Below are 25,460 nucleotides of genomic sequence, written 5' to 3'. Positions count from 1 at the left end.
CGCCGCCCGCTCTCCTTCCCGCCGGCGGAACAAAAGGCCGAGCCGCGCAGGCCGCCGCACGCCCCGGCCCCGCCGCCGCCGCCAGCACCGGCTCCCGCGGAGCTCCAGCCCCGGCGGAGGGCGGGGGGACGCGGGGGCGGGCGGGGGGCGGCTCCGCGGGGCGGGGCGGCAGCGCCGGGGCCGCCCCTTCCCCGGGCGCCGCGGTGCCTCCCGCACCCCTCCGCACCGACCCCCCCGCCGGCCCCGGGAAGGGGGGACCGGAGCGCGACCCGGCTGGGGATGGCGCGGGGGATGCTCGGTGGCAGCGCGGGGGTGGTCCCCGCCCGCCCCGCCGGGGACGGCCCCTCCTCCGGGGGGAGGCGGCAGCCCCCGACAAAGAGCAGCAACGCCCTGGCTCGGCGGCGGCTCCGGCTCCGGCTCCCCCCGCCACCGGCCCCGCTCCCCCGGCCCTTTGTCCCCGAGCCGGCGCTGGGTGGGGGGCTGAGACCACCCCCCCCGCCGGGTCCCCTTGCCTCTCACACCCACCCTCGCACAAAGAACCGAGTTATTAAATCATTAAACCCCAAACACCCCCAAAGTACCATTTTTGCCTTCCCCATCGCTCTGCCAAAAACCCGCCCGCAACTTGCCGCCGTCAAGTTGCCCATCACCCACTGCAGGCTCTTCTCCTAAAAATCCTAAATTTTATAGCCTCAGGTCTAGGTCAGCATACTGCTTCCCCCCCACCCCGAGTTCTGTCACCCTCTTTTCCTCCCCCAAAAACCCTTGGGTTTAAGACAGAGGGAACATTGAGAGCAGAGAGGGAGGCAGCCCGGGCGTGTGAATCACCACTGCGAAGTGATGCTGAGGGAAGTCACAGACTTGGGAGAGAAAACAGGAGGGTTGGGAACAGCCTCCATGCATCTCCAGGCAACAACCCGCCCCACCAGCCACCCGGCCTTCTACTTTGGGATGAATTATGGAATCGAGATAAAAATACAAGGTGTTTAACACAGAAAAACGTGCAGCATACACCCCAAAAGTGCCAACACCGGGAGAATGGGACTTCAGTCTGCACCTTGCTGTGCCACAGCTTCTCCAAAACCTTCCCACCCAGCCATGGTGAGCCATGGCTGTGTTACAGCTGAAGGCTGAAGCCAAAGGAGACAAAATCCTGATTTTTTTGGATGCAGGTGCCTGCCATCCCAAAAACCCCGAGGCTTGGCCAAGGTCACGGCATGGCTGTAGTGGGAGTCTGGCTTCCCCAGCCCCAAACCCTTGGACCCTTCATCCCCATGTCCCAGCACCAACTGGACATGGAGCAGCTCCAGCACCACATTTTGTTTTTGGAGAGATGGAAACGGATGTTTTGTGGAACGGGAGGGTTCAGAGAAAAACGCCCGTTAAACAGCCCTAAGTGCTCGTTGGGAATGTTTGCACACTGGGACATCCTTGGAACCCCTTTTCTCCATTTTTAAATATAACTATGGAAAAGAGAGGAAAGTGGGGAGGGAGTAGAGATCTGTGAGGAGAGTCCAAGCAGCCTCTGGGGAGCCCCTTTGCCCATCCAGGGCATGTCCCCTCCATGTCCCACCAAGCCCTCCTGGACGGACGGACAGATAGACGGTCAGGGCTGGCCCTGCAGCCTCCTCCAGCCCCATCTGCCAACGCTGCCAGAGAGTCCCAAAGCCCAGATTTTTCTCCTTGGCGGGGGATACTCCAGCTCCTGGTCCCTGGTTATTAATCCAGCACAGCTGAAACAACAAGAGGATGACGGGGCTGTGCCAGCGCTCCGGCAGTGCCGCCCCCAGCTCCCCTGCTACCACCTTGGCTGGGAGCTGGCGGAGCAGGACCGTTACCGCTCCGGGGCCCCTCCGTGAGGAATCCCAGGCATCCGGGCTGGGGCGAGGAGGCTTTTTGTTCCACTGAGAAGAAGGAACGGAGCGTGGAGCTGCCGTTTCACAGCCAGAAATTCTTTTCCCATTTCCTCACCGAGTCACGTGCCAGGAGCAAGCCAAGTCTTCCTCCAACACATCCCCCCCATTTCTAAAACCATTAGGGAAATACTGGGCAAGGACGAAAGCCAATTAAAAACCTGCTGTGCCTGGCCTGAAGATCCCAGCCGGAGCTCTTGCAGGTTCCCCAAATCATGGCTTTAAGCCTCCAAGTGCCACCCCAGCGATGGGGACAGAAGCCAAACGGTGCTGGGAATTGCAAGGTCAGGGCTTTGCTTGAGCTTTGTGTCGGTGCAAGGGATGGATGGAAAGGACCTGTCTGAACTTTTGTCCTGTTGGGTGTCTCCAGGTGCCCACCATGGCAGTGATGGGCAGAATGGACCACCAAGAACCCCCATCTGGCTCTCGCACGCCCTCTGCTAAAACCCACCCAGCGGTTTTCCAAGATTTTCTCCAAGTAGCAGCACCTCCATCTGTCTCCTGAACCTGTTGGTTTCAAGCTTTCCTCATATGGCCACCAGCCCCAGCACGTGCCGTCCCTGTCACGGGGTGATGTCACCCTGTTTACGGCTGCGCTCCATCCTGCGCCGCTGCCGCCACTGTTTACATGGCAAAGCAGTATTTGGAAGCCAATATATTTTTAGCTTTCTTTTAATGCATCTCAGCAGCTGGAAGTGAGGGACCTGTGTTATGTGACGAGCAAGAGAGCGCAGAGGCAGCTCGAGATCTCTGATGGACGCGTCGTTAACGAGACCAGGGCACAACCATCAAAGCTTCTTTAATCTTCACCTTGGTGCCCTTCCTGCCCTGGGATTTGCAGCACCTGCTCGCCAGCCTGGATGAGGGTGGATGCAGGAGAACTCCTGCCTTGGCACCACGAGCTTTGGCCCTACAGGTCATGCTGACCATGCCATAGAGTCATAGAATAGTTTGGGTTGGAAGGGACCTCAAAGCTCATCTTATTCCTAACCCTGCCGTGGGCAGGGACAGAGCTCCAAGCTCTTTCCAACCTGGCCTGGAACACTTCCAGGCCATAGCTTCTCTGTCCCCCATGTCTGACTCCATGACTGTCACCGAGCTGGTGGTGACAGGAGGGACCACTGGGTTGGGACACTGTATGTCCCATCAAGGCAAAGTGGATGAACCCAAATGCCTCCAGCCCAGAGGGGGGACTTAGAGCACATTTGAGCCTCCCTCAGACACTGAATATAAAAGCACAAAGCCAAATCACACGCCCCTAAAATCTCCCTTAGAAACTGCAGTTTAGGTTTCACTGGGATTTTTACCAGAGGATTCACGTTTTCAAAGCCTTTGCTGTGTTTATTGGAAGGTCAGAGGGATTTCTTTCTCTCTGTGTTGCTCTCCTCCTAAACTTGCTCCTTTTCCCCTGATTGCTGTTCTGGTGCCACGTGGGCAAGCCCTGAGCTCCCAGCTTGACCCAGGAAGGAGCACCCAGGCTAATCCCATCCTGCCGTGCCACACTGGGTGCTCCCTCATCCCCTTGGCTTACAGCTGACTTCAAACCAATTTCACATCACAGCTCTGCCACTACTCAATCCCTCTTCAAAGGCTACAGCTGCTCAGGATGCAGGGAGCCAGCACATCTTTAAATCAGCCATTTGGAACCCAGAGCCTGTTAATTTGGGACTCTCCTCCGCGGGGCTGTGGGAGGAAACCTCGGCTGGCTCCACGGGAGTCTGCCCCTCCACTGGAAAAGTTTTAGAAGGAGGTTAAAAACCCAAACCCACAGGGAAACCCTTCTGCAGGTTGGATGGACATGGTGGTTTTTAATTTATTTTGTTTCTGCAAGGGTGCAGGGGCTGCACCGCAGCACTTTCCCTGCAAGGCAGCTCACGTAGATGTCGGTATAAATAATTCTCCTGAATGAAACCTGGAGCCCACGTGTTACAGCAGTGCTCAGGCACAGCCCTACATGTGGCATTCAGCACTCCCATGGAACCCCTTCTTCATGCAGAGAGCACCCCAAAGGTGCCTGACAGCAACCTGAGGTGGAGCTGTGAGAGAAGAGTAGAGCCATGTGCCAGGGTCTTTATGGCCAGGAGGTGAAACTCACCAAAATGCCCATTTTTGTCCTCAGCTGCCCAGTTTTCCTGCAAATTCTGCTGCCAGGCTTTGCTCCGGTGCTGCATGAGGGTGGATGAAGCATCCTGGGATACCCAGGCATCCTACTCCATGCTCCCAGTGAATCAGCACCCCACTGCCCACCCCAGGGACATGGAGAACTGCAGAAGCTGCTCCTCAGAGTAAAGGGGGACAACAGGGAGAGCCGAGGGATGGGGTGACTAATAAACTGCTCATAAGGCTCTTTAGGAAGTGAGGTAAGTGTGTTATCATCCAGAGAATCCTCTGGATGGGAGACATTTAAACCACTCCTTGGGCAGGAGAATTGGCAATTGTTCTTGAAAGGCTGCAGTGACTAATCCAAGCCTGAGCCCCTTCCTGCAGAAGTCCCCATTTGCTCCAGACCCAGTGGCCACAGTCCCTCCCTTCCCTGCTGGAGAATGGCAACTTGCTTGGATGCTGTGGGAGACGGGAATGTCCTGTGTTCACTCAACCCCACACTTCCCTATGGATGCCCCCTCCACGGCCATGTGCTGCCAGGACCGGGCTCCTCTCCCTCCTCTGCTCAGCCCTTGCAGACAAAAAGCTTCCCATCTCCTCCTCCCTCAGATCCTCAGCTCTCCCGGTCTTATGCAAAGCTGGTATTTTTAGTGTCTCCTGGAAACACTGTGAAGTGTCATCACCACCAGCTAACGAGTGCTCCGGAGACAGGACATTCCTCCGGCCATCTCCCTCAGCTGGGACCTGGCAGGGTCACCAAAGCATCTGCAAGTGGGTGGCTTTGGAGCAGTGACCCAAGGTGGCTCCTGAAAGGCACCATTTGATCACAGCCTGACTGTTTCACGGTCAAGAAAAGAAAAGGAGGGAGGAAAAAAAAAAGCCTCGCTATGATTTGGTCGATCTCAGCAACTCTTGGCTTTATTCGCTCTTGTTCTCGGCTCGCTCAGGATCAGGGAAGGGCCTGATGACACCTCAAGGTCAAACCCACCCGTGGCTTGCTGATGAACCAGCACACCGGCAACGTTCCCTTTGGGAACAATGAGCTCCAGGCACGTTTGCTCTTTCCTCTGTGATAAAATTTACATCCAAGAAAGAAGGAGACTGCAGGGGCCACTCACGCCCACGTTCCTCTTGTGCAAACACAAGATCACCAGGTTAGAAGTGCACCAAGCACCACCAAGGACCTGCAGCTTGGGCCACTTGGCCCAGCCAGGCTCGGTGACAGCCCTGTCACCCGGCACAGCTCATCACCCCCCATTTCTCATCCTCTTCGCCAGCGAGGGGAGATGGTGCCTTTAAGGCAGCTTAACAGCTGTCAGAGAGGAGGCATTTCTGCGTGTGTTGCTGATGCTGAAAATACAAGCCAGAGATACTTTAAGTAGGTCTGGAAAGCGTTCAACGAGAAGACACCGTCGTGCAGCCGGTCCCTGTTCCCAGCCCAGTCCCACCCAGCTGCTCCCAACTGGACGACTGTCGGGAGCCGCACGCATTCCTCCGGGGGCACAGAAGGGTTAAAAATACCCTCGGCCAGGCTGGGGCACAGCAAGTGGCAGAGTGTCCCTTCCCTGCCCCATCCCATCCCATCCTAGAAACCCAGCTCTGCTCTCCCACCTGCCGGCGATGCAGCCCCCAGCTATGGGGTCTTTGCTCTATGATGGGGTGTGGAGTGCCCAAAAAAAGCCTCCCCGGATGCTCGGGCACTGCCTGGGAGCACATGTGCTGCTCGTGGTGGCTAACGTGCTGTCTCCAGAAATTAAGGCTTTGATTTGGGTGTAAATACCTTGTGTCATCAGCAGGCAGATTCATTCCTGCTCTTTGGGTTAGCCCTGCGATCCCAAGGTGGGATGCTGCTTCTCCTCTGCCCATCCTCTGCCCAAAAAGCAGCAGCCCTGGGCAGCAGCATCTGGGAGAAACCCAGGGACACGGGACAACAGTGATGGGCACCAGTGGTATTTTCAACAGCACCACTGAGTCAGATCCCTGCTGGAAAGGTTGGGGGAACTGAGAGTCATAAATAGAGTGCTGAGGAAAGCTGACATCCTCCAGCCAGGAAGGGGGGCAGGAGGAGGGCACGGGAGTGTGCGTGGGCTCACAGAGAGCACAGGCTAACGGCTGCTTCCACTTAGGATGAAGTGGGGAGGACCCGGGGCAGGGTCAGACGGCGGCATTGGAATGGCAAGATGACTAATGCTGGTTAAGGCTTCATTCACTGCATCACCCCCCGGGATTCCTTTCCTGAATTTTTTTTATTCGAGCAGACAAAGAGGGTGCTGGAAGCCACAAGGGCTGCACGGGCCCTGGACGACCTGACCTGCTCTAAAATAAAAAGGGAGTGCGGCTTCAGTTATTGCTGTCTAGGGATTCTCCCTCCCTCCCTCCATCATCCAGCATTAAACCTTTACTGGCGTGACAGAGCAGTGCCCGAGTTCACTGCACTGAGCAACTCCAGTTTCAACCAAACCTCCCCAAAAACCCACACACCAGGAGGAAAGGCAGGAGGCCTGAAATCCCACGTCATCCCTCCGCTCCGCGCAACCTGCCTTGGCAAAGCCACCTCCCGTTGAAGGTCGGATGATGATGTGACAGACCCCCTTCCTCTCCCCCCCTCCTCCTCCTCTCTGGCTGGGCCAGGGTGGGGTTTAATTAACCCTGGGAGGAGAGGTCCCGGCTGTGCCAGCTGCGGCAGGTCCCGGCTCGCCGCATTCCTCCGCCGTGCCCCAACGCCCGCGGCAGCCGCGGGCCAAGCGCAGCTGCGGGGCCCGGGCGGCATCAGGAGGGGGGACAACAAATCCATGGAGGTCCAGCCACACACACGGACACGCCACCAACTGCCCCTGCGCCCGTTGGGTTATGTCAAGTTTGACGCTTTTCCTTGGGTTACGTTTTGGGTCGAGTTCTCCGGGCTCTTGCAGAAATCCCTTCTGACTGTTGAGTGCAAGGAATGCAGGCTGAGCTGATCCTGCTCTCATCTTCCTCACGGGGACAAAGTGTTCCCAGCAAAGCAAACCATTCTGGCATGATACAACTGAGAGCCTTCTCTGGCATGACTGCCCACAGAAGCTGTGGCTGCCCCATCCCTGGAAGTGTTCAAGGCCACGTTGGACGGGGCTCGGAACAACCTAGTCTAGTGGAAGGTGTTCCTGCCCACAGGAGGGGGGTAGGAACTAGATGATCTTTAAGGCCTCTTCCCACCAAAACCATTCCATGGTTCTATGAAAGGGGAGGGAACAGCACCCTTCCCTCCCAAGCATTGCTCTGTACTGCAGCGAGCCCCAAAATCTCTGCCAGCGCCTTTGACCCAGGGCTGAGTGTTACTCTCTGCTTTGTAGGTGAAATGTGGCAATGCTAGAGTTTGTCCAAAAACAACATGGTGAATCAAAGAAGGTCCCAGCTCAGAGTTGCCAACACCAGGCACCAGCCAGGCTTTGAAAGCCAAGTTCAAAACCCACTGCGTAAAAGATAAACAAAGCCCAGCTCGCTCAGCCAGGAGGCCAAGCTACCCCAGCACAGATGTCTTCCCCAAAACACCCAAAAATTTGATTCCATCAGCTCCGTGGGCCCAGGTTGATGGATGCTCTTTGGCCAGACAGGACAAGCCCATGCCTGGGGCTTTCTGGCACCACAGTTCCAAACCAGCAAACCTCACCTCTGCTTCTTCAGCGTGTAAAGGAGGGATGAGCCACTTGCACTGAGCAGATCAAGCTTTATCCCATTAGTTTCACAATTTTTGGGAGGAAGGGTTCTAACTCAGGGTTCTCCAGCTTAGGGGTTGCTGACACCAGAGAGCACGTGATGGAGAAACCCCCTTCATGTGACCCCCACCTTCTCATCCCTACCCGGGGAATCACTTCCCTGGGGAATTCTGCTGTTTGCTAAACTGAATCAACAAAGCTGTTATGTTTAGTAACATCCCAACTGTAGCTCATTTGATTCCAGTCATTAAAATTTAATATTAGTGTAAGCTTTGAGAAACCTGAGCTGACAGCAGAGAGAGGGGAGGGGGAAGAAGTGCCCCAGCCTGAAAACTCCTACGAGGAGCTCTGGCTGGTGGCTGGTGCTTGTCCCTTGTGCTGAAGAGCAGCTTCAGCTGAGAAGCTCAGCACAAAGATCCTTCCAACTTTCAGTACCTTTTTATACAAAAGGGGGCCCCTCAGAGAGGCAGCAATGGAAAGGGAATCACTTGGGTTAAACTCCCGCTGAAGATCAGGAGTTAAAAATGAGGTTCCTTTGCTCTGACAGCTTAACATGAGCTAACCCCATGTTATTTCTTCTGTGGCATTGCTGGATCCAAAGTGATCCATCAGGATGTCCATATAAGCACAGGCTCCAAACCACAGAAACGCCTTTCAGCTGCACTTGATCTCATCAGAAAACGAGGGGTGAAATTAGATGACCCCTTAGAGCCTCCTCCAGATGGGTTTCTTATGATCCTCTAAAAATGTGGTCCTCCAAACCAGTCCCTGCCTAGTTTTCCCGCACCCCCTGAACTCCAGGTCCTTCCTGCATCGCTGTCCTGGCTCTTGATGGCCGTGGGAGCCGGTGTGGACTCAGCCCCTCGGTGGTCCCAAACCCAAAATCGCATCCGCTCGCTGAACCGAAACACCTCCTGCAAACAAAGCCTCCCCCCCTGAGCAGCTGCTTCCCACCCTCCCATCGCTGAGAAACCCGGCCAGGAAGAGAAACTCAGAGCGGGAGAGGGCTCGTCCCTCCCAAAGCCAGGATTAGTCCCTCTGTGACCTGGGAAAGGGGCTGAGGGGGGGGGGGGGGGGAAGGAAAGGAAATGCATGGATGGCAGTTTTCCAAAAGTTAAGGGTTTGTTGGAGGTTGTGGCCTTTTGGGGCAAGTTAAAGGGATGTTTGCAGGAAAGGAAAAATACACGGGATGCTTCAAACATAAGCTGCTTCGAAAGTCATCTGTTCCTGGCCTCCATCAGAGCCTTCAATATATCGTCTTTATTAAAATCTGGACACAATGAGTCCAGAAGTGCCCACCTTTGTCAGGACTTCATTGGCAACTTGCCTGGAGCCCTGGGGCCATGCCTAATTTGCATCTCATTTACACAGATGTTCATTAAAATTAATGCCTTAAGACATAATATCTGCCTGCATTTGAGCCTCCTGGACAGACAGACCGCGACCGCTCCCGGAGAGCCCCAGTCACCCCATCCATCACCCCATCCATCACCCCATCCTCCCCCCAGTGCCACCCCCAGGAGCACTGCCTGGCTGAGGAGCTCTTCTGGTCCCCCTGGACACTCCGGGCATGCATCTGGTTTGCAAGCCAAGAAGGGAAAAAGAGTTGTGATATTGTCTTAGAGAGACAATTCATTGAGAAATAAAAGCCTGGTACAACCAAGGGAAGCCCCCCCATGCTCCCCACTTCCCACAGAGCCCAAGCCAGATTTCTCCACCTCTCTCCCTCCTGCACGTACAGAGGACAGACAGTCCCTGCCAATGCCCTTTCCTGTGCAGATCAGAATCAGGGAGATTCCAGCTCCTCCTTAGAGAGGATTGGAAGGTGAAGCCTTGCTAAGATCTGCTCTGCAACACTTAGGATTTGTGCAGAAATCCCTGCTCTCTGGATGCAGAAATCCTTGCTCCCTGGATGAACCGTGCATGGGAGGAACGCAGGAATGCTGCTGCGTAACCACAATTGCTCCATCCACCCCTTGTGCTTCTCCCCCATTTTATTCTCAGCCATTACAAGGCAAAACCCTCCCCTCCCTGCTGCAACTTTCACTCTCCCACCAACACACACCCCAAGTGCACCCCGTGGCCTCGATGGCCAACAAATGACTCCCGGTAAGGACACCTCATGCCCCCAGAGCACCCTTGGCTCATGCAGCCCAGGTCAGCCGTGTCTTACAGGGTCATCCTCAAGGTCACTGAGCTACACAGACCATGTGCAAACCCCTGTGATGGGTTAAGCTGCTCCTGCAAGCCCGGCCAGCCCAGCAATCTGGGTTTCGTCATCGTTCCTAATGGGAGCTGCTCAGCCGGGAATAATCCCTTGCTCTGCAGGAAAGGTTCACTGATTTTAAGTCCTAAAAACTCCTTTTTGGATATATTTGTTCCAAGTGACTGTGTGGTGTTTAATGATTTGAAGTCAAATCCTTCCCGTTGATATCAGCTCAAAGCAAAGCGCTGCCCAGCACAAGACAGCAACACCATCAGATGAGGCTGAGTTTGTCCCATAAATAACACTTACAGCTATTTTTCGGATAGGCAACCCCAAAACCAGAAACACCTTGTCCTGGTGAAGGTTTCACAGACATATTAAAGCGGTGGAATGGGATCAATTAGCCATGAGATGAAAAGTAAATGGCTGTAAAACTGCCTTCCCCTCCCGCCCCCCATTAACACCAGGAAACGAGCAGCCAGATGTAAATCAGCCCAATCATCAGCTCCTGAGCACATCAGGAATAGAAGTTTCACAGCAAGAGAATTTCTAAGCTGTATTAATATAATTAATGTAGTGTAACAGCATGACCCAACATCATAATACTGTATAAAAATATATCAAACACACTCCAACTCTTCCCTCTCACAGCATTTCATGCAAGTCTTGATGGTCCCCATCAGCTCCTTGCTGGAAACGTGAACAGCCCACATAAAACTTCACCTTGGTTTTACTTCCTGTGTGCATCCCTTGTCCCACAGTTTATCTGTGGCTGTATTTGTACCCAAGGACCCCAAAATGCACGTAAAATGTGGATGTAAAAAGTGAACAACAAGCAAGAATGGTAGGCCAGGTAGAAAGGCCTGCAGAACGCTCTGATCTGGACTAGACTCTCAAATGTTGCCAACTCACAGCTCAGATGGACTCAGAACCATCCCTCCCTCCCTCCCTCCCCCAAAAACCTAAATGTCAACCACCTTTACCAGCCCATGAGATGCTGGCACATCAGCATTACACATCACCAGGAGAACAGGGATTTTCCTCCCAGTCGCAAAATCTTTCTGCACCTTTTCACCGCAGGCTACCAAGTCCACCAGTTGATCTTAACACTCTCCACAGCAAGGAATGTTTTAGCCACCAAACCCACTCGAATTACAGCAACAAACAACAAAGGCGCGATGGCTCGGAGCCCAGAGGTCCCACACACAAAAAAAAACCCCCGCAACACCAGGCAGGCCCTCAGAACACCAAACACCACTTAAAAAAACCCCAACATTACAGCATCAAGACTTACCTTGAAGTCTGCCAGCTGCTGGTTGATGGTTTCCACCTCCGTTCCCACCACCCACTGCAAGGCCTCGTTCTCCTCGGCCGCCGCTGTCATGTGGGTCAGCTCCTTCAGGCGGCCGTAGAAGTCCTCGACGCGGGACAGCGTCGTCTCCACCTGCTCCTGCCGGTTCTTGCCCCTCTCTGTCAGTTTGCTGCACTGTTTGTTCAGCGTCTCCAGCTCCCGTTTCAGTCCTAACAGATCAGGGCTCCCTTCTTCCTCCAGCATCTTCTTGCACTCGCTTTCGGAAGCTTCGATGTCCGACTTCAGCCTGTGGAGTTTGCCCAGGAAGGCGCGGACGTCCTCGGCCTGGGACTGGAGGCTGTCGGAGTCTCTCCCGATGGGGCCCATGCTGTCCAGCTCATCGTCCAGGTCTGCCAGCTGAGAGAACATCTCCCTGACCCGATTATTGAACTGGCTGATCCCTTCCAGCTTGTTTTCCATGAGCGCACAGCAGTCGTTCACTTTCTGCTTCGCAGCCTTGAAGTCCTGCTGAGCCACTTCAGCCTGGCTTAAGAGCTGGGAACAGTCGGATCCGTCTGGAGCATCTTCTACCAGACCTTGAGTGAGGTTTTTCAGATAATCCACTTGTGGTTCGAGGGCCTGCAGCACCTCCTGCTGTGCCCTGAGCTTCTCCAAATTCTTGTTGCTGCAGGCTTGTGGCCCCAGGGCATCGTAGATCTCCAGCTGGTGCTTCGCCCCTTCCAGCTTCTTCTCAATGTTCTTGAAGCTCTCTTGAAACTCCTTGAGCCTCTGGGACATTTCTTCAATGGAGCCAGTCTTGGCTTGCAGCTCTTCTGTGATGGCATCCATCTTCTGATTGATGCCAGCCTTCTCATCCCGGATGTCATCCTCATCCGTCTGGGAAGCATCGATCAGGATGTCGGCAGCACTGTTCAGCATCTCCAGCAAGGACCGGCGCTTCTCCACATCACTCAGCATGGCCTTTGACCTCAGAAGAGTAGCCTCCAGCTGCACTGGGTCCAGAGTTACCTCCAGCTCTGCCACCTTTGCCTTGCAGTCCTCCACCCATGGCAGGAGATCCTCCGTGTGCCGTTGGTACTTCTGAGCTTTCTGCAAACAGTCCTTGAGCTTAGAGTGTCTATCAGCAGCCTGTTTGCTGAGCTCTTCCCAGTGTGTTTTCAGGCCGACCAACTGGTTTTGCAGAGTGGTCTTCTCCTCCCCAGGCTGGACTGAAAGCAGCAAAGATTCTCCCTCGGCTACAATCATCTCGTAGGAGCCACTGTGTTGGTTGAGGCTCTTCTGGAACTCTTCTTGTTCCTGAATTTGGCTCTGTAGCCTCTCCAGTTTAGCAGAAATCGGTTGGCTCTGAGCTTGCTGGCACAGTTTGTCATCTAGCCAGGTCCTGAGTTCATCAAACATATGCTGGAACTGCTGGGAACTCGCAAGTGCAGTCTGGAGTCGGTTCATCCGGTCGGCTGGAATGGGAATAAGATTAGAAGGCGACAATTAAGCTGAAATCAAATAAGCAAAGTGCAATTATTTAAAATCATCTCATATGTACCAACTGTGTTTTGATTAACAGGAAGGAGTTTTCCATTGCATCACCAGCCTTTTTGCTCACTAATTCATAAATTTTTTAAGTAGTAAGAGGCAATGATAACACGGTTGTCTCGGTTCTCCTGACCAGTCTCTAAATGCAACTTCTTAGAAACCAGAAGATGCGTCCCCAGATTAGAGAGTGGCCACTGGGGCTCCTCCATGCCCCACTCTGAATTTAGGAGCCTGTTTTTTTCCCAAGCACATGCCACAGTGCTTGTTGAAGAGTCACATCTGTGGGACTAAACACATCTGTTCCCTCTCCAGGTTCAGGTATGTCTGGAGTTTGAACTCTCTCGTGCTTGGTCCCAGATAAAACACCTATGAAGCACCCCAAAAAATGATAAATGGTGCTTCCCCTACTATTCTTAGAAATCTAGGGATGGGAGAGCCCTTTGGCAAAGAGCAGGGATGGAGCTTGACATTCCAATATCTCCTAAGTGTCTCACCTGCCAAATCTTCCAGCCCTTTGAGAGGAAGTGCCACCGTCTCCAGACGTTTCTTTAACTCATCTTTGAGGTACTGCTCCCCAATCAGGACGGAGAGGTCGTCACAGAGGGTCTGAGCCTCTGTGATCTCCTCTTCCAGCTGCTCCAGGTCCGAGCGGATCTCGCTGGTTTCCTCCAGCTGCTGTTTGACGGCATCGGGCTGTGTGCTGATGGCAGACTGGCTGCTCAGGCGCTGCCCAACTGCCTTCACCTTCTCTGAGAGGCCCTGGAGGAGCTCCTGGTACTGGGTGCTCTTTACTATGGCTTGATCAATCTGGCTGGAGCGGGAGTTGAGGCGTTCTGTTAGCTCGGACCATTTCTGATTAACCCCCTGGAGCTCATCCTGCACCTGGTTAGTGGATGGAGAAACATCTCCAGGGCCAGTCAAGATGCTCTGAGCTGCCTGGTTGAGCTGCTCGTGCTGTTGTCTGCGGGCTTCAAATTCCTTCAGCATAAACTGGGAACAGAAATAACATAAAAATGTTTGCATAAAACTGACAGCTCCGAATACACACAGTCAAAACAAACCAGACCTCCAGGGGCTTTATCCAGCCCGTGGAATGAGCAGGAACAAGCCTTTGGGTGGGACAGCCGTTGGGCTGGGTAGGCCAGGATTTATTGTGACCTTGGAAGTTAAAAAGGTGGGAGGGGTCTGCAGCTCCAGGACTTTGCTCTCTCTCTTATTTGTCTTACTGCTGCGTAATGTGACATAAACCAGTTAGATGAGAAGGCAATCTGATTATGTTAACTGGGGCTTTTTGCTTCATGATGTGGCCTGTTACGGACATGTTAGGATTTGGAAGCAGGAGGTATGGAAAGAGCAGGCTGGCAGGAGGAGGGACAGAATTAGCAAGTCCTGCAGAGCATCAGCACAGGTCTTGTTTAAAGCAATTTCACTCTCCAAGAGGGGCCAAGTGATTCATTGATGAGTCAATCCAGCACGGGGAAGGGAGCCTGGGCACTGCACCCATTTTAAGTTATTCACAGCAGTTTGGGCTCAGTTGGGAGGACTTGGGAGAGGAGCCATGAGGTCTCCAGAGTGCTTGCAAGACAAATAATTCCAAATGCAATCTTCCATCATCTCATATCTGGATGAGACAGCCTCCCCCTCCACGGACACCCATCGAGGAGATGCGAACCCGTCTCACCTGGACCTGCTGCTTCTGTGCGTTCAGCATGTTGGGGTCGATGGAGAGGGGTCCCAGCACGCTCATCATCAGCTCCTTCTCCATGAGCCAAGGGCGCAGCTGGGATTCAGCAGCCTGGAAGGTGGCCAGCTGGTTCGCCGACTCCTCCAGCTTCTGCTGCCGCTCGGCCGTCGCCTGGCTGGCTCTCTCCCACCTGCAATCTGAAGCACCGGCTGCGTTGGCCATGGTCGTGCTGGCCAGCCCACCCCTCCATCAAGCAGGTTTTTTTTCCCCTTTTCCCATGGTTTTCCCCATGGGAAACCTCCTCAGTTTTCCAGTAAAACTAGCGTGGCTCTATTCACTCTCTAACAAGCCGTTACCCAGTTCTAATGGCTACATGGTCTTGAAGCTTCCAAGGAAAAACCTTGCAAGCAGGATTTCTGTGTTCTAGTCACTACTGCCATGAGCTGGTCTGACCTTGGGTGAGCCATCTCACATCCCTGGCTCGATAAATGAGGATACTCTCCTGTGTATCAGTCCTCACACAGCACATGCAGATCTCCTGGATGGAGAACTCCATAAACACGTTCCTGCTATTTCAAAGAAGAGAATCTCTGGGCTTCTTTTTAAACACACAGCCTTGTTTAGTCAACATTTAATTACCTGGGATAGCCTCACTAATGACTAGAATTTTATATCAAGTAGTGAAGCTTTTAATCACAATAATCAACCCATGTCACTAACGCTTTTTTTTTTTTGCCTTTTTTTCTTTTTTTTTTTTAAAGCAGCAATTTAAGGAGGCACATCTTTAAAATCCACATCCATCACAGAGATTTCGTTAATCACGACAGTGCTCCTCTCAGGAACACCTTGTACACCAGACAGCTCTGAGATAAGTTTGCTATTTACTGAATATTAATTAAAAGTGACTCTGCTCTGCCACGACTTTGGGGTTGTCCCACACTCCTGAACCGCTTCTAACGTGATGTTTGGAGACAGAAGCCTCACTAAGTGCTTCAGGCACTTACTCAGGTCTTCCTGCATCTTCTTCCAGTTCGCTGCTTCTGGAGAATCTGGGTATTTCTCCAGCAAGCCAGAAAGTGCCTCCTTTACCTTCTGGATCTTCCCAGAATTCTGTTCCAATTCAGCCAGAAATGCCTGGAAAATAATGATTTGAACTTCCTCAGATATAGGGCAAAAGGATCAAAACACGGAGTAGGAACAAAGCAGCAGCTACAAGCTGCAGTTGGACAATTTTTGTTCTTTGCTCTTTAATTAAATTAACTTGTCAGTGATATTGTGAGCTAACTTGGCTCCTAGAGCAGGGAAAAGCTGGGAAAATTGCTTTCCAAGAGAAGCTGGAGTGACCCAGCAACAAGGGCTCCAGATAAGCTCTTTTCCCCTGAGCCAAATGCCTGAAAGCAACATGTCTAAAAACAAAGGGGAACTTTGGGCTCCTGCTCCAGGGAGCTGCCTGGGATATCTGATCTGGGAATGCCCTTCTTAAACCCAGGGCAGACCTTTATGACTAATCCTTCTGGTCCCGCTGCAATAAAGCACATCTCTGAGACCCTTTGGGAGATGCATGGCAGGGGATTGGAACTAGATGATCTTTAAGGTCCTTTCCAGCCCAAACCATCCTGTGATTCTACAATTCTCATTTTTAACTCAGGAAGAGGAGTTACCTTGTTGTGCTCAGCCTGGGCTCTCATTGTCTCCGTCTTGGTGGGCGAGGAGGAGGCGTCCAGCTCCGACAGCGTCCGTTCCTTCGACTCCAGCCACTTCAGCATCGAGCTGGCCTCCTCCTGCACCTCTTGCATCTTCTCCAACATAGCTGAGAGCTGCTGCTGCCGCTCCCTCAGCGCTGTACCCAGGGCCTGGTACTGCTGGGTCACATCCGAGACGTCGCACTGGATCTCGGTCAGATCTGTTTCCAAAAAGCAGCCTGAGATGAGGACCACTGCCCGTGTTCTCCATCTTAACCTGGACTATCAGGTTCTAATCTAGCCCTGGGCAGCCACAGCCAGCCAAGCATGAGAAGCAAGAGGCCACGCTCCATCCGTCTGCCTGCAGAGCGATGTCACATCATCCTCACCTCTCCTGCCAGAGGGGCTTTTCCACTTGCACCACATATACACGTTGACAGTTTGCAAACAAAGCAAATGCCTCCGTGGATGTGAGCCTGATGCAAGCTGAGCCCCCCCTTCATAATGCCACTGCTAATACAAGGTTAAACAATTTGACACCGAAATATAAAGCCATTTTTATGCCCCTATTATCTCGCTGAACCGGTGAGCTAACAGCAGATAACGGGCCATAATTAAAACTGCTCTTCAAACTGGAGGGTTGGATGCCATTATAATCCCGTAGAACCAATAAATTTAATTGCAGGCCTTAAAATGATCTCCCATTTATCAGCTCTTAACACCACCTGACAGGGTGTCAGGGTGCTGTCGCTCCCCAAAGCCGCCCCGCTCTGTCCTTCAGCCTGACTTCCATCCTCCATCCCCGCGGCTCCGGCTGAGAATTCCCAGCCCACTGCCAAGCTCATTCCCGTTGCGCCGGGATGATGCTGACAGTGTCAGATTGAGGTTTCTGTTCTCACAGACAGGAACAGGCAGGGACGTGGCTCGGGGGGTGTGTGCTGGCACAGCGGGGACCGCGAGCTCACCTTTGCACGTGTGGTATCCGTTCACGCTGCCCACCGACCCTCCCGGCACGGGCAGCGCGGCACCTGAGCAGGGGGGACGGAGACAAGGGACAAGAGGGATAAGACAGGTGTGTTAGGAATGCAGACAGCAAGTGATGAACACGGCCCATGGCACGGACCACCCCGGCCACCAAGCACAGACACGGCGTCTCCACGCGCCCGGCGCCGGGCAATCGGCATTAATTCCATTTGGAGTCCCTCCATCTCTCCTCCTCCCTCTCCCCTTGCTTTCCTGGAGCTCATCCTGCCTTGCTGGACCAGAAGCAGAAGAGCTGAAGCTGTTGGGAGCTGGGCACCTCTCCCAACATCCCAACATCACCCAGAAACCTGGGTGGATGCAGCTCCTGCATGGACCACTGGGGACCACTGGCCATCTCTCCATGCCTGGGAAGTTGCTCCCCTGAGCATGATTTTGTGAACTGTACTCTGTGAGACTGGTGAATGCCTTCCCTGAAGGGATTAACTCCCCCATATCCTCCTTTTCTTATGGGATGAAACTATTCAAGCCTGCCTTGGTGTGTGGACATGCTCTCTTTGCCCAGACACTCCAGGGAGGATGCACCACTGTCCTTTCCCTGGACACCTATGTCACAGCTATGGTCACAACCAAAGGGGGATTCACATTGCCAGGTAAGTCTCTCTCTCTTTCTAACCACATTTTTTAAAGTTTTCATGGATATAAGGGGCTGCACCTTTGGTCACCCCATGTGGGTGACCATGGGAGTCACCCACAACAAGCCTCTCCTCACTTCTCTTGGAGGTTTCCCAAAGAACTTCTCATGAACTTAATCCTAACAAACATATCCAGACCGTGAATTCCCACAAATTCCCAACAACAATGAGAGTCCAGGGACTTGTTTTCACAAGCTGGAAGACATCTTGGAGTTGGTTTCCAAACAAACCAGACATATTCTCATTGCTTCACAGACTTGAAGCCAAAAAGGAGACCAGCAAATCACATCTGAATATCGCAGTCTTAAATGTCATCCAGATATGAAACCCAAATGCTGGAGTTTGATTAAAACACTCCAGCCCTCAGGAGGCTGAAGCACATCACTAGGAGAAAGCAAAGAGCCACCTCCACGAGCTCCCTGCAGGGCTGACAGCCCAGACCCCCAGCTCTCATGCTCCATCTCATGGAGCTCTCATGCTCCATCCAAGCAGTTATATGTGTCCCCACAGCAAACACAGGGTAATTCAGAGCTTGTTAGGCTACAACTAATTAAGCCAAGTTAGGCTGATGCATTAATGCAACAAGCACCAGTGACTCAACCACTTTCAGCCCCACGATACTCAGACTGCCATGGGCCCTCTGAATTTGGTTAAAAGGGGGAAATAGCCCCATTTTTTGCTCAAGGCAGGCTCAGAAGATGCAGTGGAGACAGTGGAGTGCTGAGGAATGAGGTGTCCTCAGGAGAGTGGGCTATAACTCACCTGCCTTGGGAGGGGTGTTGGGGGCCGTAATCTCCACGATCAGATTCTCCAGGAGGGTCCCTCTGCGGCCAATCTCCTCCACCTGGGCCCCCTTCCCCTTCCATTCCTCCAGGAGATCCTGTTTGAAAGCAAAGGTTGGGATTGGAGGCCGTGTTTGCCTGGCCACAGCCCTCCCTTCCTCACCTGTCACCTCTGAGGTGACACGGTGGCACCAAGACACAGCACCCAGGGAACCAGCGCATGGCAAAGAGGCCGTGCTGGGAGAGTGGGTGTGAAACATCTATTTTTGCCAGGGGAATGAAAGAGTTGAAAAGCTCTTCCTTAACTAATGGGTCTGTTGAAGGAAAGCTTCTCCCTCCCACCATTTTGGGGACGTCCCTCCTCCTCCTCCCTGCACAGCCCAGCCTGGCTGAGCCCAGCCAGAGCCCGGCGGGTGCCGTGGGGTGCGAGGGATGTGGGTGACTCAGCAGAGCTGCTCTGCCTCTGAGTCAATCCCTTGGCACATCCCGATTTGCAGCATCCCTGTGCCGGAGGGGAGCGGGGGCTCGGGTGACAGGAGGCCACCTTCTGTGTCTGCCACGGGGAAACACTCAGAGAAAACGAGTGTGCTTGGGTCTCCCACTCCCAAATCCCGCCCAGAGCAGGCAGGGGGAGGGAAGGGAAACCAGGCAGCGCCCGAGAGGAATCTCACACTGCTCCCTTCTCCGCAAGCCACTGGATGCACAGCGAGGATTCCCGAGACCACAAACCACCTCCCAGGACTCTGCTTCCTGGAATTTATTCCACATTCCAGCATTTCCACACCAGCTGCCAATTTTTTCCAGTCAGATTCCAGCTCCCTTTGCCCCACCTGGACCTGCTGCCTGCGCTGGTGCAGCTCCTGGGTGCCCAGGGAGGTCTCAGCAGGCGGCACTTTGCCTTCGCTCTCCCTCAGCCACTTCCTCACAGCGCCAACCAGATTCCGAAATTCGTCCAGTTGCTCCTGGCAGGACGACGCATCCTTTTCTCTGAGAGTGAAAAGGTTTCAGAGAGTCAGAGCTCGTGCTTTGCCTTGCAATTACCCCCTCCTGAATGTAGCACAGTTGTGTCTCTAGGAGCCCTTTTTTTTTAATTATTATTATTAGATGTTGCCTGGGAACAGCCCAGGCAGTGCCAGCCAAAACGGGGTGCACCCAGTCCCAGCCTCTCACTGCTGCTGACCCCCCAGATCGTGGCTGGTGGCACTTTTGGGCAGCACAGTGGTAGCCAACAGCCGTGAGACTACCACTGCCAACCTGCTCTGCCTCTGCACCGGGCTCTTTGTCCTGGGAAAAGTGAAGCTTTGGGGATGACAGGGCTCATTCATGTCGTATCCCCCCAGGCAGCTGCATCCCTGGGGAGCCCAGGCTGTGCTGCCCCTCCTCCCTGGCCACAGCTCCATCTATTCAGCCCATCCTGGAGGAAGAAGGCAGCCCCCAGATGGGAGCCATGGGCCCCTCTGGCTCATCCCTGCTGACTGCAGCTGCGAGCAGCCTGCAGAGCGCTGAATTACTGGGGATTGTTGTGACTTTCATCTGCTTTTCCCCATCACCTTCCCTGTGTTCCCCAGGGATTTTGGAGACACAGCCAGAGAGCTGTGACCCCCAGGGATGCTGTTGCTCTGACCCTGCTCAAGCTGCCACGGCCAATCCGAGCTCAACCTCTGCTTTACCCCGACTTCAGGGGACTCTGCTGTGCTGTCCCCTCCTGGAGAGCCTCCTGGGGCAGGCTCCTGATCCTCTGCCAGCACCCCGCTCCCCTCCTGCAAGATGCTCTGGGGTGGAGCTGTGGCAGCCCACACGCCGGGAAACGCATCACACCGGCTCCTGCAGCACCAGGAATTTTTCCCAACGCCCCCAGCCAAGGCTTTTTTTAAAGCATCAGCTGGATCGAGCTGCCTCCGGCTCCTGGCGTGGGAGGAGGGTGGCAGGAAGAGTTCGCTCGTGCCCCCCCTTGGAACAGAGACCTCCCCAGGGTCTTGCTCAGGCCATGAAGCCACCCCCAGACCCACCTCCCCAGGGAGTGGCTGGGTCCCTGGGACTCACCTCTCCTTTGCCACCTTCTGTAGCTGCAGGAAATCTTTCTTCAGGCTTTGCAGCTTCTCCTGCTGCTGGAAGGCACCAGGGGCGAAGCCGCAGGAGCTCAGCTCTGCAGCCAGGTGCTCCAGGGTGGTCAGGTCCTCCTGGTGCTGCCTCATCTCTGAATTCAGCTCCTGCCAAGAGCAAAGGGCGATGCTGGTCATGTTCCCCACCAGCAGACACAGGTGCTGGAGAGACCCTCTGTGGGCAGAGCCATGGATGGCTCCAGTGCCATGGACTGCAGCTGTGCCAGGTATGACCCACTCCCACCTGCTCCTCCAAATCCAGCTCAGCAAATACTTTAAGGAGCTGCAGGAGCAAGTCTCACCTTCCCCTGTGCTGGTGTAAGGCCACACTGTGACTGGGATGGGATGGGGTGCCCTAGACTGAGCCAAATCACCCACACCACTCCCAGCACAAGTGTCTGGTTTTATGCCATCTTAGGGCATTTCTGAGGCTGTGGATGAACCATCCCCTGTAGCAGAGCACTTGTAGGAAGCCAGAGGGAGGAATCCTGCACAGCTATGACCAGCCACCACAACCCATGGCATCCCTGGAAGTGTTCAAGAGCAGGCCCCGAGCAACCTGGTCTGGTGAAAGATGTCCCTGTCCATGACAGGGAGCTTAGAATGAGATAATATTTAAGGTTCCTTCCAACCCAAAATATTCCATGATTCTCTGGCTCTAAGATCTTCAAGGCCTCTGTCCAATCCTTCACCAAGCTCACTGCCAGCACATGGGAATTTTGCTGTATTAGAGTCTTTAATTGGTAAGACCCTGCTACATTTGGACTGGTCCCTAAAAGCCTTCCTAGAGGCCCCATCTAAAAACCAGTCTGACTCTTGGGAAATGCCATGTCCTTCTCTAGCTGCTGGAAACAGCCTCATCCACTCCAGCCACACTCCCTTCTGCAGGCTACCTGCAGAAGGGAGGTCCTGCAGAGGTCCTGCCTCAGAAACCCACCGCAGGCAGAGCCTTCTGCCCCTGCTCCTCACCTGGATGTGCTGGGAGAAGTGAGCGATGTCCCGGTCCGGCTGGTTCCCGGACGCCAACATCCGCGTTCTGCTCTCCGTGAACTGCTGCAGCTTCTCTGAGAGCTGCTCGTACTGCTCCACTTTGGGGAGGAGGCCCTTCAGGGCATCCTCCCGCTCCTGCTGCTGCTGGCACAGCCTCCCAAACTGCTCCGTGACCTCGGCCAGCTTGTCCTGCAGGGCGGAGGCCGTGGGGCTGTCTGCGGCCTCCGTGAACCGCGTCACCATCTCCCGGGTGGCTTCCAGGCAGCTCTTCTGCCGGGCGATGTCCTGCTTCAGCTTCTGTGGTGGGCACACATGGAGAGGGAGGGCATTTTAGGGAGGTTCTTGAGTGAAACTGGTGTAAATCAGCTGGGCTGCCCGTGGGAGCAGTGGCATGTGCTTTGAGACAACCAGGGGAGGGAAAGAATAGTTTTCTACCCTGCTTTTCCCTCCCTTTCTGATCTCCCCAACCTGCTCTGCATTCCCCCTGTGCCTGAAATCCAACCCTGACTTGTTAGCAAAGAAAAAAGGAGACTTCCAACAAGTCTGTGACCTGGCACAGGCACAGGTCGCCCAGAGAAGCTGTGAATGCCCCAGTTGGATGGGAGCAACCTGGCTTAGTGGAAGGTGTCCCTGTTCATGGCAGGAGGTTGGAACAAGATGGTCTTTCAGGTCCCCTCCAACCCAAATAATTTTGTGGTTTTATTATATTAAGCAAAGGTTCTGCTCATATCCCTTTTTAAGATTTTTTTTGGTGGTTTCAAAACACTGTGGCTTAAACCCCAGTAACCCCTTGCACAGTGCAGGTCCCGCACGGGTGTGTTTGAGGTGAGGGAGTTGGGCCCAGCCTTACCACGCTTGTGGCAAGAGAGTCCTGGATGGAGGTGGAGGAGAGCTCAGCCGGCTGGTCTCTCTCCAGGTTCTTCTCAATCTCAGCCACTGACTGGAGGAGGCTCTCCAGGCTCTCCTGGACGCTCTGGGACTGGGCGATGGATTTCTGCAGCAGGTCCGAGCGCTCGGACATCTGCTGGGAGAGGCTCTGGAACCGGCTCACGATGGCATCTGCAGAGTTTAGCACAAAGGAGAATCAGTGGCAAAGAGCTCAAAGTGCTCAGAGAGCAGTGAGGGCCACCTTTGGCTCCTCCAGAACTTTCACTGACAACAAATCCCTGCCCCCAAATGCAGCAGTGAGACAGGGGACCCAACACATGTTGTCACAGCCCTCCCCAAGGGCAAGCACAAGCCCTGAGGATGCACTGCTGTGTGTTTACCTCTCCCAAAAGTAGGAAACTTCATCTCTGCTCCCTCCCTGGTTTGTTTTCACTCTCCCCAACCAGCCCTGCTGACAATGGCAGCTGCTTTGCTCCATACCTGTTGTTTCCCGAATATGCCCATGGTCAGGGGCTGGCTCTCCTTGTATCTCCAGCAGGGACCGAGCTGCTTTCTGGAGCTTCTCCACTGGTACCTGGTGCTCAGCCAGGTCTCCTTGCAGCTGCTGCTTTGACAAGAAAAAAGCCAAAATCAGTGATGGGTCAGGCAGGAGACACCCACTCATGGGGAGCTCAGGGTACCATTTAAACCCTCTGAGGGATCCCCTTCACTTAATCATTAATCACTAAAACATTAAGAAAAATAATAATGTCACTTGTAAAGTCCAACCCCATGCTGCAGGCAGAGCTGGATCAGAGGGCTTGGGCTGTCCCAGCACCCAGTCACCCTCATGGGGGAGGAATGTCCCCCTCTGTGTCCTGCTGGGGTGTCTGTGACTGCAGCCCCTCGCTGACTGCAGCCCCTGGCTGAGCACCTTTCCCAAGAATCTGACCCCACCTGATCTGCAGCAGCAGGACCTGCTGCATCTGCAGGTGCATCTTTGCACTCAACCAGCAAAAAAAAGCCAATGGGGAAGAGTCTCTTTCCTGCTGTTGACTGCTCAGTGCAGCCAAATTCCCATCCAGGCTCAAACACCCCCCAGGAGGTCAGCAAAGGCTCCTGTACCTTCGTGCTGGCAAGCTGCTTCTGCAGGACAGCTGGATCTGAAGAAACCGTCTCCGAGAGCAGCTTCCCAATGGCAGCTTCACTCTCCTGCAGCCACGTCCTGAGAGACTCTGCCACCTCCTGGAACTGCTGGTAGTGCTCCAGCAAGGTGTTCAGGTGGGAGCCGAGCTTGGAGCACTGCAAAGGACCAACGAGACGTGATGGGAGGACATGGGCAACCCATGGAAAAGGCACAGAAATCGTCAAGGAAGAAAAAAATAATTAAAAAATTAACCTTGCCACATGGTAAAGTAGTTACAGGAGGCAGCATGCAGACCAGCACCAAGCTAAAAGGTGCTGCCTTGCCCAAGCCTTGAAGAAGACAAGAGGGCATGGTCTTAAGCTGTGCCAGGGGAGGTTTAGGTTGAATATTAGGAAAAAATATTTTACAGAGGGAGTAATCAGACACTGGAATGGGCTGCCCAGGGAGGTGGTGGATTCACTATCCCTGGAGGTTTTTAAGATGAGACTGGATGTGGCATCAGTGCCGTGGTCTGGTAACCACAGCAGGGTTGGATTAAGGGTTGGACTTGATGATCTCAGAGGTCTTTTCCAACCCGGTCGATTCTACGATTCCATGATTCTCTGAAGACAATCCTTGCCCTACAATCTATGTATGTCCTGGAAGTCCAGCCAAACACTGAAGTGAAATGACCCTCTGCCACCCCTGGAAAACAGCACCCAGGGTTCCACTCCCAGCCCCGCAAAGCCCCTCCCGTACCTTGGAGTGCAGCGTGGTGTATCTCTGCGTCGCGTCCTCCAGCTTGCTCTTGACCACGCTCTTGGACATCAGCAGCTGGGACTCGGCGTCCCCAGCAGCTCCCTCCACATCCAGAACCTTCTGCCCCGACATGGTGACGAACCGCAGGTCGCCCTTGTGGGAGATCACGTCCTCGGAGAAGCTGCCCTGGCGCGCGAGCAGCCGCCGCAGGGCCGCGGGGTCACCGTCCCCCTTGGACATCCCCTCCAGGTCCCGCTCCGCCTGCGTCAGCCACGCCTCGAACTCCCCGTGGTCCCGCAGGAACTTGTGCAGCTCATCCCGCAGGACCTGCACTTGCTTCAGCCGCGTCTCTGACTGCGAGAGGGACGCTGAGTACTGGTCCTTCAGCTCGGCCAGCTGGCCCTGGAGCCGCTCCCGCTCCTCCCCGGCCAGGCTGTGGCCGTGCTTGTCCAGGAAAGCCTGAGCCGACTGCGTGGCCAGGATGACGTCCTGCTGCTGGGACAGCAGCTCCTGGTGCTGGGCCTGAAAGATCCACCGAGCAAAGGTGATGCTTGTGACAGAGGGTCTCTGCCCACCACGAGTGTGACTGAGCCTCCACACCCTCCAACAGCTCTGGCTGCCCCATCCCTGGAAGTGTTCAGGGCCAGGTCGGATGGGGCCCTGAGCAACCTGGGCTAGTGGAAGGTGTCCTTGCCCATGGCAGGAGGTTGGAAGTAGGTGAGTTTTAAGGTCCCTTCCAACCCAAACCAGTCTGGAATTCTATGACACAGCACCAGCAAGGTGGGGAACCCCAGGCTGGGGTAGAGGGGCTCTGCCTTCTCTGACCACGACTGGCACCTTCTCTCATTACCCTGATTACACCCTGCCAGGCACCCACCCACCACACAGCCTGTATTTCCACCAGGAAGTCAGGCAGGGACTTTCCAAGCCTTCCATATGGAAAATCACATGTCCCAGGGGCCAGATGCACCCAATACCCCATCCTATTCCCAGCTCTGCACCAGCAGTGGAGGCAGGGTCAGTGTGTGGGGCAGAA

General features: G+C 54.2%; 1 protein-coding gene across 12 annotated transcripts in view; it reads right to left on the bottom strand.

Moving 5' to 3' along the window:
• The window catches only part of MACF1 (microtubule actin crosslinking factor 1), a 141,199-nt gene that overhangs the window by 40,317 nt on the left and 75,422 nt on the right, over window positions 1-25,460 (bottom strand). For all 12 annotated transcript variants that reach the window (XM_064635064.1, XM_064635065.1, XM_064635063.1 and 9 more), the window contains 14 exons: window positions 24,425-24,946; window positions 23,665-23,841; window positions 23,041-23,164; window positions 22,523-22,731; window positions 21,652-21,969; window positions 20,624-20,790; window positions 19,411-19,567; window positions 18,561-18,678; window positions 17,088-17,150; window positions 16,102-16,343; window positions 15,445-15,574; window positions 14,438-14,637; window positions 13,251-13,746; window positions 11,209-12,680 (listed from right to left, as the gene is read on the bottom strand). In XM_064635064.1, the coding sequence (XP_064491134.1) occupies window positions 11,209-12,680; window positions 13,251-13,746; window positions 14,438-14,637; window positions 15,445-15,574; window positions 16,102-16,343; window positions 17,088-17,150; window positions 18,561-18,678; window positions 19,411-19,567; window positions 20,624-20,790; window positions 21,652-21,969; window positions 22,523-22,731; window positions 23,041-23,164; window positions 23,665-23,841; window positions 24,425-24,946 (4,395 nt within the window). The remainder of the gene's footprint in view (window positions 1-11,208; window positions 12,681-13,250; window positions 13,747-14,437; window positions 14,638-15,444; window positions 15,575-16,101; window positions 16,344-17,087; window positions 17,151-18,560; window positions 18,679-19,410; window positions 19,568-20,623; window positions 20,791-21,651; window positions 21,970-22,522; window positions 22,732-23,040; window positions 23,165-23,664; window positions 23,842-24,424; window positions 24,947-25,460) is intronic.

The sequence above is a fragment of the Pseudopipra pipra genome, chromosome 24 (assembly GCF_036250125.1).
Source record: "Pseudopipra pipra isolate bDixPip1 chromosome 24, bDixPip1.hap1, whole genome shotgun sequence".
In the NCBI taxonomy this organism is placed as follows: Eukaryota; Metazoa; Chordata; class Aves; order Passeriformes; family Pipridae; genus Pseudopipra; species Pseudopipra pipra.
This window is presented reverse-complemented; position numbering and strand designations above follow the sequence as displayed.